This window comes from Eurypyga helias, unplaced genomic scaffold, assembly GCF_000690775.1.
Source record: "Eurypyga helias isolate BGI_N326 unplaced genomic scaffold, ASM69077v1 scaffold24415, whole genome shotgun sequence".
NCBI lineage: Eukaryota > Metazoa > Chordata > Aves > Eurypygiformes > Eurypygidae > Eurypyga > Eurypyga helias.
Window position 1 is genome coordinate 2,640 of NW_010253952.1, and position 12,615 is coordinate 15,254.

At 43.0% G+C, this 12,615-nt stretch overlaps 1 protein-coding gene across 1 annotated transcript in view; it reads left to right on the top strand.

The window, feature by feature from the left end:
* Window positions 1–222: 222 nt before the first annotated feature.
* Window positions 223–12,615, top strand: part of PHKB (phosphorylase kinase, beta) — a gene marked incomplete at its 5' end in the record, with an annotated part of 44,862 nt that continues 32,469 nt past the window's right edge. Inside the window, 5 exons of the mRNA XM_010152837.1 lie at window positions 223–318; window positions 1,857–2,054; window positions 2,691–2,748; window positions 6,366–6,443; window positions 9,970–10,128. Of these exons, the coding sequence (XP_010151139.1) occupies window positions 223–318; window positions 1,857–2,054; window positions 2,691–2,748; window positions 6,366–6,443; window positions 9,970–10,128 (589 nt within the window). The remainder of the gene's footprint in view (window positions 319–1,856; window positions 2,055–2,690; window positions 2,749–6,365; window positions 6,444–9,969; window positions 10,129–12,615) is intronic.

Genomic DNA, 12,615 nt, shown 5'->3' on the forward strand with positions numbered 1-12,615 from the left:
TAATTCATAATTACTAGTAGATTAAACTATCTAGTTTTGTCTATATTTCAATACGTTGGAAAATTCTAAATGTTTTCGACTTGCTGAGGTACATGTTCTGATTAAAATTACCAGCTACCGGACTATGGGGACATAACCTGAATCAGAGAAGCAGCGAGTGGCACCAGGACACGCTAACCTTTCCTCTCTTCCCCTTTCATACGCTGAACGTTCTGTTCACAGGGCTGCTCTTGGTCTGTTATATTTGTGGATTTCGATGCCCATAACCGCAACAGGCAGACTCTGTGCTCGTTGCTGCCCCGAGAGTCAAGGTCTCATGTAAGTAATTAAATGAAATTCATCTCCACAGAGTGTGGTGAAAATAAATGGATGTGGACATAATTCTTGCCTCTGTGGTGGCCATTACGTCCTCCTTAATAAGGATTGGGGTTTGCCTGGAAGATGTTAAAGGTTTGCCTGTGAAATGTCGCTGCGATGTCGTTCCTCTGAAGTGGAATTGTGGTGGCATTCCTCATTTTCGGAACGGGGAGGTTACAACGGTAGCCTGGTGGTAGCTTTCAAAGCAGTGTTAAAACACTTTTTAAGAGAGTGATCTGCAGGAACTCAAGGCGTGTTCGCAGGCTGGGGTTTGTTTTCGTTTTGGCCTGGTTTCAGCATACACTGAGCGCCTGTGTTTTTGAAACACGTTAGCTTTAATTCACTCCTTTGTCTACAAATGAAGCCTTGAAGGTTGGCGTCTCATAAAGTGCTGAGTACGGACGATTTGTTATTATAAGCTACCATTACAAAGAAGTATTTCCTCAGTGAGTAAATCTAAGGAATGTAAGCATAGATTAATTAAAAAATGATCCATTTCAGTACTAGCATCAAAGGCAAATTTGGTTTTTGCGTCAGCAGTTCAGAATGAGTGGTAAGAGTTCTGCTTTTGTGTTCTCGCTGGGCTGTAACAGCATCTTTGTTCATAAAGCAGACTGGTGTTCTTCAACATTAATAGTTTCCTCATTGGGTAGAAGAATTATAGTAGAGTCGTAATACGGGGTAATTAAACCAAAATGCACTGTCAGCTACTCTTTGATAGTCTAATGGTCTTTTAGAACTCTTGTTCTGTTTATGATTTGCTGGAGCCTTGAAACATTCCATCAGAAGCTGGTTTCCTAAGTCACTTATGCTACAGAAGCAGTCTTGGTGTCCTTTTTTTTTTTCCTTTTATGGTTTCACGTCAGTGATCTTGGCCAAAGAATGGCTGAGTATCTTAGATACATCAGCAAGAAGGGATAACGAAACAGCACGTGACATAAGAATTATAACTTCAAACTACTTTCTGGTGTTTCTGTCAGCTTACCTGTAGTAAATCCGACAGGTTTGTTTGTCGCAGCACCTGAAGAACGTTCCTGAGAAAGCTTTTCGGAAACGATGACTTAATCCTAGTTACTTTTCCGAACTGCCCCTTTGAAAAATATTTGTGTTTCTTTTTGAGCATAGGAAACCCAAATGTTTGCTTCCTCTAGGAATAACCTGGAGGATGAATTTGTTGTTTGTTTCTAAACCCACAAATTTCTACAGTGTATTCGCTTAGCTCTGCAGATTATCAGCTGTGAAGTAGGTCAGATTCTGAGTCTAATGAGCTCTTTTTCCAATCACATACCCGAATATTGGGTTTGTAGTTTATCCTTACACATCTTCAGAAGTATTATTTTGCACTCTGTTTTAATATAGTGGTACTATGATTCTGATAAAGATAATATTCCAAGTGTATATTTCAATTAGTAAGTTAAACAGTCTATGTTTGTGCACCAGATAATTGTTAGAGATCTAATTAAATTTGCAATGTGCTATTTCTCCCTCTCCTTCTACAGAATACCGATGCAGCGCTTCTGCCCTGTCTTAGCTACCCAGCATTTGCTTTGGACGATGAGGCTTTGTTCAGTCAAACACTAGATAAAATTATTAGAAAACTGAAAGGCAAATATGGGTTTAAAAGATTTCTGAGAGATGGGTACAGAACGGCGCTGGAGGACAAAACACGACGTTATTATAAACCAGCAGAAATTAAGGTAAAGGAAAACCTGGCCTGTATAAGGACAAATTTTGGTTTTCTGACATGTTAAGGCAGTATTTAAAAACAGCAAACCACCCAAAGAAAAGGAAACAGTAATAGAACCCCTTCCCAGTATTTGCAGTTTGAGTTGCACGCTGATCCCTAATTGCCTCAAGTGAGGGAGATGCACTTTGTAATTTGGCGTGGGCACTTTGCTGAGATCGCCAAGTCAGCAAGTTAGTTGTTGATTTGTTTTGTAATGAATGGGCTTCCATTTGCATTGAGGGAACAGTCGATTTCACATAACAGATAAGGAAGTCATTTATCATTTTATTTAATTTCACAGCTGACTACAGTCTGAGTGTATAGAAAACTGTTTTGCTTTTGGCCACAGCATTTTTCAGTAAAGGTTATCTAAATGAAAATTTTCTCTTTTTTCTTGTTCTCTGTGGAAAATAAACCAGAGAATGTATAAATACTCTGTTGGAGGATGAGCCACAGCATATCTAAATACACAGTTAAAGTGCCGGTAGGATTAAGCAGCTGTAACCAAAACGCAAAGCTGTTGCTTTGAAATTATTCGATAGGGTATTTAAGTATGTTTCCTTAAACCCAAATGATGGCATCTCTGATTAATTTTTCTTCTTTTCAGCTTTTTGATGGCATTGAGTGTGAATTCCCTCTGTTTTTTATTTTCATGATAATTGACGGTAAGTGCAGACTGATGCTCCCGGTCTTCAAAGGCATTAGAGAGATGAGCCCGTAGAGGCAGGACGCAAAATGATTTTCCCCTCCTGCCAGAGTAAACCCTGATGCGGTGACACGCCGTACCTCACCGAGACTTCTGCCCCGTAGGTTGAAGCCCCGAGCACTCACCCCCTGTACTTCAGCATTTATCTTGTGAGCTGTTCTTACAGTGTTACTCCGTACGGCTTTGTTACAAGCTTAACTCTGTGACATTCCGTCCTGCGTTGCCTTTTAAGCCTCAGACTTCCACAGCGTATCCAAACTTTGCAGCAGCACATGAGAGAAGAGGAAGTGGAAGAGAACACGCTGACAAACGGAATGTTGCAGCAGGTCTTTTCAGCTTGGATTTTCTGTGCTAATTGAAACAGAATTCACAAGAGAAGAAAGTGAACCCGAAAAGGCCTAGTTTCTCTTTGAAATGCCTGTGCTTCCTGGCCATAATTTTCCATGTAGCCAGTTAGTCTGATTAAATAAAACAAGAAAGCTCCAGCACCACTCCCGCTACCATGACCTTGTCTTGAGGGTAGGAGATGTTACAAAAAAGGGTCACAGGATGATTTCAGTGTGGAAGCTGAAACTCCCATAGAACAAGAAGTCTGCATAAGAAAATGAGTAAGGGTTACAGCCATCAAAAAGCGGTGTCAGTGGATGAAAATCTAGCCACCCGGAGTTTTCCCTGTAGGGTGTGGAATAGTTTTGAAATAAAGACAGTGAGGGACATGGAAATCTGCTGTCTGTGAACACTCCTCTATGGCCACCCGCAGGTGAAAATACTGTGTTTGAAGATGTAGTAACGTTTCACAATGGGTTTTTTTCCAAAGGAATGCTTGTCACCTTCCAAAAAGTGATGCCCGAAACTGAGGAGAAAGGCACTGACACTTAATGGTGCCCACTTGCAGTTTTGGGAGGAACAAGAAGGATAATCATCTTCAACTGAAGTTAGCAGAAGAATAAAGAAAACATTTGACTCTTCTTGTATTACAAAGAAGTACAAAAAAGATATTTTGCTCATGCTGTCCTTGTCTTTTTTATGCACCACAATTTCATCACAGGATTCTGTTAGCAGATTTTGTGTGTGTATCTCCAAATCCACAAGCTTCCTTAATGCAAAATTTGAAGCATATAGAGAACGACTTAAACTGCAAGAAGACAGTGAAATGGAAGGAATAGATTACAGTTGTATGTCTTTGCAATGAAAGCCTTGGAAAAGCCCCTCAAGCTGCTGCATTGTGACTAGAGGTTCAGCTGAAAGGCTGTTTGCCCACCAACACACTGGCAGAGTACAAAGGAAAGCCTTTGTATGCAGAGCTACTGAGTATCTGGGCAAGTCCTGAGAGCTGGATGTTGTACCTGTGTAACAGTGGGACAGTGCTCTGTTAAGTAAGGAAATAACTGTGAATCATTGTCATAATCCCCTGATCATTATCAGCTATTTCCTTTTTGAAGGTGTAGCAGAACATAGTCAAGTAACTATGTATTTACTGTATATTTCCTTATGTTTTCTTTTGTAAAGCAAACTGATTAGCTCATCGACTTTTCTGTCAATAACAGCCTTTTAGGACTTTTAAGATACGGGGAGTTAAAACAGTCCTGGCAAGTAGATACTACTCAGTAAGTTATGCATTTTCTAGTAGTAGTAACGCACTTACTCCTCAGGGATGGTGACTGTTTTTACCCAACTGTTATCTTCACTAGATGATTGTTAAAAGAAAAGCAACTGTATTATCACATAAATGCACCTTTTCATTCTCTACAGCAGCTGCCAATCAGACTAAATTACAGACAGTCAGAATTTCTATCGCGCTGCTCTTAAGTCACGACTGTGCTCGAGTGTTTTGAAATAGTTCAGCGTGTCACTTGATCACAACCCTTTTCGTGTGCAATTTCCATTGCATTTTTTTTCTCTCGGCAAGCAATTCCATTTGGGACCGTTTACAAATGTAGTGAACAACCTTGTCAAGCTTTGGCTTTGGACACAACGTTCAAGAGTGGTGGAAAGAAAGAAATCTTTGTACGGTAGTCAAACTCCAGCTCTCTGCTGCACTCTGGCTTTTTGGTAGAATAACTTGTTGGATATTCTTAAAATAACATGAAAGATAAGTTTTTGTGACTTTTTAATGTATGTATATATAATCAAAGTCACAAAACCTAACAAAAAGCATATCTAAACTTAAACATAAAACCCAACAAAGACCACGTCTCAGCGTATACCAAGAAATACACCCGCACATGTCCGTGAACACCTCATACGCACGTCAACGCAGCCCCCAGCAGGCATAGCTGAACTTCTGCTAAGAACGATACTCTGGTGTATGTGTTCTCAGACGGTGTGTCTGTGGTTTTCTCCTGGCATCCTTTTGCCTTCTGAGTTTCGGCCGTGTTAAGCCTGCATAAAGACTGCTGTAGTACCGATTTCCAGTTGGGAGGTTTCGCAAATAGAAATTGTTCAGGACTCTGGGCAGTAGATCTGCACCTGTAGCTGTGGGGAAGGGTTGAACTAAGTGAATCAGTGTGCCTGTGTGTGGGATAAGTCGTCTTTGAATAGCATTTTTGAAGGCTTTTACGTTTCTGGTTGAATGTGCAGCATTATGGTCATTTTCTAGGATAAGGCAAGGAGGGAAACATTACAGCGGTTTTTAATAATGTGGAAAATACGGTGATTGAAAAGGAAAACCAAGTGAAGAAATGAGTGAAAGCTATACCATCAAAAGTTTTCATCTAATTCGTTCTCATTTAAATGTTACCAAAAGATGTATTTCAAAACGTCAGTGTGACTTGTGAAGTTCATCCACTTTTTCCTTGATGAACAGAAATGCTTTTGATAGTTTTGATATATCTGTTCATGCAAGAACCTGTGATGAACACTGGTCATGTTAATGTTCATCAGAGTCATTTTGGGGTGACCGAATTCTGCTAGAAAAACATTTAAGGTACGGGTACTCCCAAACGTCCCGATTTCCCCCCAAAAGCAGCACCATAAAGAGTTGACTGTTGTGTTTGTTATCTCAAGGCATGTTAGCAGTTCTCTGTAATACGAAGATATACTACCTGTGCAACTTAGTAATCTAGACATTCCTTGGCATCTTTTGAGGGGATTTCTTCAATTTATTACTCAAACTCCTTTTGCATTTATTTATTGGGATTTCTAGACCACTCACTTCTAGCTCAGTTTGCAACACTCTGCTAAAGATTGAGAACCAGTGTGTTTCTCTCCACACTGGCACACAAGCTCTGCGCCTTCTTTCCGCCATAACAGGAGGGTGTTTACAGAGGCTGGGCTTGTTGTCTGTGTCCAGTTCCTGAGCGTGTGTGAGGTCACGGCTTTACTATCCCATGTCACTGGCCATGGGTTTCAGTTTCAGCTCCTAAGAGTGGCCGATTCATGATCCCGGGGAGGTTTAGCTGTAGCAATAAGTGGGCATCTACTGTTTAATCTTTTATGTTTCATGAACTATTTATTATGTAGGCACTGCCCCATTAAAAATAAACACTAGATATTTTTTCTTCATCTTTTATGAACGTTAAGCTCATGTAACAGTTATTCCTTCCAAGAAATTAATTATTGTTTGGTTCTTTTTAGGAGTTTTTAGAGGAAACGCTGCACAAGTAACGGAGTATCAGGATCTTCTGGATCCTTTGCTTCAGCATACATCTGAAGGTATTATCTGATAATCATTTGTCTAAACCACTGTAGCTTTTTATGTATCTGAAGTTATGAAAACTGACATTGCTGTTAATGGATATTGCAGTCAGAGCAAAGGAGAAGTAATAATAACACTATGTCTCCTGATGGCAAAATACTAATCCTAAATAATCTCTTTCATGTAGATACATTGCATCATAAAGTGTGACAATAAAAGTAATGTTGTTTGGAAAAATGCTACAGATAAAAATGTAAGATTTACTCTGTACCCAGTCATTCCTCCCCCCTTTACCTATGCTTCATTATTTACAAAGTTCACTTTTACTTTGCAGGAGAATATTAACTCCCAACAATCAGATTGTTTCAGTGTTCCACCTGGGTACAGTCAGAATTACTTTTCTCTCATGAGAGCAGAGTACAGGGACAGAATCTCCTCTCTTGACCTGCTGGCCACGCTGCTCTGGATACAGCCCAGGATATGGTTGGCCTTCTGGGCGGCCAGCGCACACGGCCGGCTCATGTTCAGTTTTTCATCAACCAGTCCCCCCAAGTCCCTCTCCTCGGAGCTGCTCTCGATCCATTCTCCACCCAGCCTGTCCTTGTGCTTGGGATTGCCCCAACCCAGGTGCAGGACCTTGCCTTTGGCCTTGTTGAACTCCATGAGGTTGGCAGTGGCCCCCCTCTCCAGCCTGTCCCGGTCCCTCTGGATGGCATCCCTTCCCTCCAGCGTGTCGACCGCGCCACACAGCTTGGTGTCGTTGGCAAACTTGCTGAGGGTGCACTCAATGCCGTCATCCATGTCGCTAATGGAGATGTTAAACAGCACAGCTCCCAATGCTGACCCCTGAGGAACGCCACTCATTACAGCTCCCTGCTGAGACACGGAGCCGTTGACCACCACTCTCTGGGTGCAGCCATCCAGCCACTTCCTTATCCATCGAGGAGTCCCTTCAAAATCCGTGTCTCCAGTTTCGAGACAAGGATGTCACGCAGGACGGTGTTGGAACACTTTGCACAAGTCCAGGTAGATGACATCAGTTACCCATTCTCTATCCACCAAGGTCGTGACCCTGTCGTAGAAGGCCACCATGCTGGCTGTCATCAATCACCTCCTCATTCTCCATGTGCCTCAGCATGGTTTCTAGGAGGATCTGCTCCATGATCTTGCCAGGCACAGAGGTGAGACTGACTGGCCTGGAGTTCCCCAGGTTTTCTTTTCTTCTCTTTTTAAAGATGGGGGTTATGTTTCCTCTTTTCCAGTCAGCGGGAACTTCCCCAGACTGCCACGACTTTTCGAATATGATTGACAGAAGTATCGCAACCCCATCCGCCAGTTCATTCAGGACCCGCGAATGTATTCCATTGAGTCCCATGGACTTGTGCACCTTCAGGTTCCTCAGGTGTTCCCAAACCTGATCCTCACTGACCACGGGCAGCTCTCCATTCTCCCAGTCCCTGTCCTTGCCTTCCGTGACTCTGGGGGTACAGCTTGTGCACTTCCAGTGAAGACTGAGGCAAAAAAAGCATTGAGTACCTCAGCCTTCTCCATATCCTGGGAAACCAGCTCTCCCGTTTCCTTCTGCAGAGGGTCCACATTCTCCCTGATCTTCTTTTTATCCCCTGTGTACCTATAGAAGCCCTTCTTGTTGCCTTTGATGTCCCTGGCCAGGATCAATTCTGTCAGGGCTTTGGCTTTCCTGATCTGATCTCTGAGCTCTCGGACAACTTCCCTGTACTCCTCCCAGGCCACCTGTCCCTGCTTCCACCCACTGTAGGTTTCCTTCTTGCAGCTCACTTTGTGCAGGAGCAGCTTGTTCATCCACACATCATTTGATATGTGTGTATGAAATTGCTTCAAGCTTAGAGCAGTGAAAGAGGAAACATGGTAATTTTAATATAAACATTCTCTTAAATTGCGCACTCCAGAATTTTGGTGGAACTGCAGATGTGGCTATTGGTGGCCTACAGTCACATCCACCCAAAATTCAGGTTAAAAAAAAAAAAAGACGACCATAAGTTTGAGTGGGAGGGGAGAAAAACATGGCCTGAGAACAGAAGAAGCTTCAGTGTACTGCCAGTCCAATTTTAAAACTCAGCATCTTTAGTCAGCTGCTCTTGAGATCTGGGGTACAGTTACACAAGGAGATGCAGAACATTTTGGTCTGACTTGTTCCTTCACCTCAGAACACTTGCTGAAGTGAACTAGTTTCTGTGAGAAATACAAACTTTTCCTTGCCAAATTTCCTTTACGTAGCACATCTTCTGACCTTGCTGATCATTGTTTCCTTGTCATTATTAATGAGTATGTGAACGTACATGAACACTAAATTAATTGTTTGATTCCTTTTGTTGAATATCATGAACGTCTCATCTTAGTATTTCTGGGTGTGTTGTGAGACCTCACTCGTTTGAGCTGTCTGTCTCTAATCACTCTCACTTTTCAATTTGTCTCAGCCTCTTGCCAGTAATTATTTCTGTCTAAGCAAATGGCCAGGCACTCTAACTTTATTCTCTTTATTACCTGTTCTTTATCCAAATAAATTCAAAATGAAAGCAATACTAAGGTGAAACCTAATTTTGCAGAAGGCATATTAATTTGCTTTTGTATCACATATATTTAGGTCAATCATTTGTAATTACATTTCTAAATTCCTGACTCTTATCCACTTAAAATGTGTTGAAATAAAGGTTATTCCTCCACAGTGATCAGCAATACCTGTGGTGTAGTTCTCGATGCAAGATGTGCTCTCTGCCAAGGAGGGAGTTCTACCGCTTTGTTTCATGATGTTTCAGAATTAGAATGCTGGATTTAACTTGGTTTTGCATACTTGCAAAAAATAGTAATTGTCATTTAATTAAGTGTTTGACTCCTTTTGGCCAGGGTTTTAGTTTTAACAAGTTGTCTGGTACGGAGCTGGTGTGAAATGAGGGGAAAACCACCGCAAATGTTTCACCCTGCTGCAGCTTTTGTTTCGTTTGGTTACGGTTTGCTATCTGTACTGCTTCTGGCTTTGGGCGAGTTGTTTTTGCCCAGTAAGGTGCTGCACAGACAGTGCATGTGTTCTGGGAAGGAATTCCATGGAGGTGTTGGCTGAAAAAGAAAGCAGTTTGATAGTGCCCTGGTTTCCTACCCTGATCGAAGTCTTGGGAGATACCAGTGAATGCCAACAGCCTTTCTGTTCAAACTCTTGCTAGGGTATCATTTTTCCTATTTGGACTCCATTTCAGCTTTATTAGGGGACTACAATCAAATAATTAGATATCAGGAAGAAGTTCTTCCCGGAGAGGGTGGTGAGGCACTGGGACAGGTTGCCCAGAGAAGCTGTGGATGCCCCATCCCTGGAAGTGTCCAAGGCCAGGCTGGATGAGGCTTGGGGCAACCTGGTCTAGTGCAAGGTGTCCCTGCCCATGGCAGGGGGGTTGGAACTGGATGGTCTTTAAGGTCCCTTCCAACCCAAACCATTCTGTGATTCTATGATTCTGTGATTAATAAAGGAAGTGGGATTTATTTACTTACTGTACTTATTTTAAAACTCTGTAGGGTGTCCTGTTGTACCCAAGTATTACTACGTGCCAGCTGACTTCGTTGAACTGGAAAAGAAGAACCCTGGCAGTCAGAAACGGTTTCCCAGCAACAGTGGACGTGACGGCAAGTTCTTCTTATGGGGACAGGCAGTTTACATCATCGCAAAACTCCTGGGTAAGAGGTTGAGGAAATTCTCTTGTTCTGGCTCATCAGAAGTGAAGGATATTTATCTTGTGGATGTTTTGCTTGAATCTGAACAAACATATTAGCTTGGGTTTTGAATGGGCTGTGGGCAGCATGTGTGTCCTCTGCTTTGGTACGTACCCCGTAGGCAAAAGTTGCTTTTTATTCTTCATGGCGTGCAGCATACTGTGGAGCTCACTGGAATGTTTTTTAGAATACTGAAAATCTTCTAAACGTGACAGGTTTCTATCTTGGCTGTTTCTTTTCCTGGCTTTCCCTCTTACTTCCTTTTCTTCGTGACAGAGTACATCCCGTGACACTTTCTGGATTAGCGGTACCAGCTGCACCTCTACAATGATGCTTCAAAGCGTTTAGTGCAACTTATTTATTGCTTTAAGCAAGACAGGTTTAAATTTTGAGCAGGTGCCGTCTCAGGTGATGTTTTCTTCAAAGTTTTACTCTACTTTGAAGTGGGAGAGACTAGATGAGCACTTGAAGGTGCGTTTCAGAGTTTTGCCACTGAAAGTTGTTATGGTGAACTTGAGTCCAAAAATCGTGGCCTCGCTTGGGAGGCTTCAAAGGCTGATGCAAGACCAGTTGTTAAGCCAGAAAAGTCTGCACAGCTGAGATTTTATTTGTTTTCTACCTAACGTTTCTTTTAGGAGACAGATGCCTGACTTCGTCTTTACATGCTCAGCATCTACCTGCTAATCAGCAGAGCTCTAGAAACTCTTTTTCTGTGGGCGCCGGAGGACCGCAGGCTGGCGAGGGAGATGGGAGGGGAGTTTGAGGATGCAGGCCTTGGCAGGGCAGTGCTGGTATCTTCAGGAGTGGAAGAACAGAGCCCGTCTGGTGCTCCACCGGATGGCCTTGCCGTGTTCTTTGCAAAATCCCTTTTTTAGCCAAGACTGTAACGGGAATGCAGGCAGTCTCACCTTCAATGCACGGAGTGGTAGTGTCACCTCTTCCTGTCAGCCCAGTAACGCTCAAATGTGTCTGCAGGAGGACTGTGGCAATTCTGCTGGTATTAATCTGTTCACCACTGACTGTTATGCCAGGAACTCCATTTATTCCTCCTCATTTTTAATAGGTGCATTTAATTTTGCTCCTTCGTGGGTGAAAGCCTTCTGAATAACAATCGTGTCCTTGGTGACAGTCTGTGTGTGTCTCACTTTGCTTGGTGGTGGTTGCTAATTAGGTGGAAGCCTGACTTGGAACACTTTGATTTCTGGGAAGGTGCTGGTTTCCCATTTCATCATCCTTTCCAGAAGCTGTTGTGTTGCCTCAGGGATAGCAATTACTTTGCATTTGCTCAGCCTCCTCCCCTCTGCCGCACAGGCGGGCACACAACACACCCTCTTCACATTCTGCCTGTCGCGGCCCAGATTCGTCTGAACGCAGCAACGTGGAACCGAGTCATCTCTGGCGCGTCTTGCAGCCTCCCACCGAGGGGCCACCGCAGGCGGGGAAGTCACAATTCGCATCCTGCTTAGAAAGGCTGCGAACAACAGAGGCGGTCACCGCGTGCCCACCCAACCGAAAGGGTCGTTTGTGGAGGAGGAGAGATCGCGTTTGGCACGCGCTGGTGCAGTTTGGTGTCGGATTTGTTTCTTGCTCTGGTTGAGGATTGCTGGAAAGCATTTAGCGTAGGGTCCCTGTTTTTGAGCAAGGGAGAGGGGTGCCAGGTGTTCAGCTGTTTTGCGCAACTGAAAATTCACCCAGTTCAGGCTTTCAGTGAGCAGCTCTCTTACCTTTCCTGAGCTTTTCCATATAACTTTGGTATCTTCTGTGGATTCAGTGCTGCCTAGAACTCAGTTAAGGGGTTTCAGCAGTATGTTTTAGAGTATAGACCAAATAGGCTAAAAGTTGTCAGCTCCTGCTGATGTAAATAATGAGCTAACAAAGAAAACTCTGCTTTTGCATGCCGATACATTTGTAATTGTGATAACGGCGATAAATATTCACTGAAATTCTTTTAAAGTGTAGATATTGGAAGTTAGCATGAATTTTATATTAGTCTATTGGTGTAGTTGTTTCAAACAAGAAATTCTTTTGACTATATACTTTAATTAATGAGGAGTGCAAATCAATGTGAAAACCAGTGGAAATGGAACACCTGTTCTGGAAACGGCTCTTTTTTTTAAGGCCTGTGGGGCAGAGTCCATCGATCTTGCAGTCATTTGGTTGAAAAATATTACAGCATCAGCAGCACTACAAATAATTTAAGTACCTCACACGCCTTTAGCCAGCTTCAGTCTGCCAGTGTGGGCTGTGGCTCAGATGACCGTTCTCCTTAAAATGGATTTCGGTAACCCGTCTGTCAGTACGTTAATAAATTGGCCGTGGCAGTTTTCCGTAATCTGGCTTGGTTTGGCTTGGTTTTTGACACAGCCACCTGCACATAGGCTGTGACTCTGCAGGAGCTGTGCCGAGCTGAGGAATGAGGCCTTTTCCTGGCAGGAGTGGAGCTGCATTCTC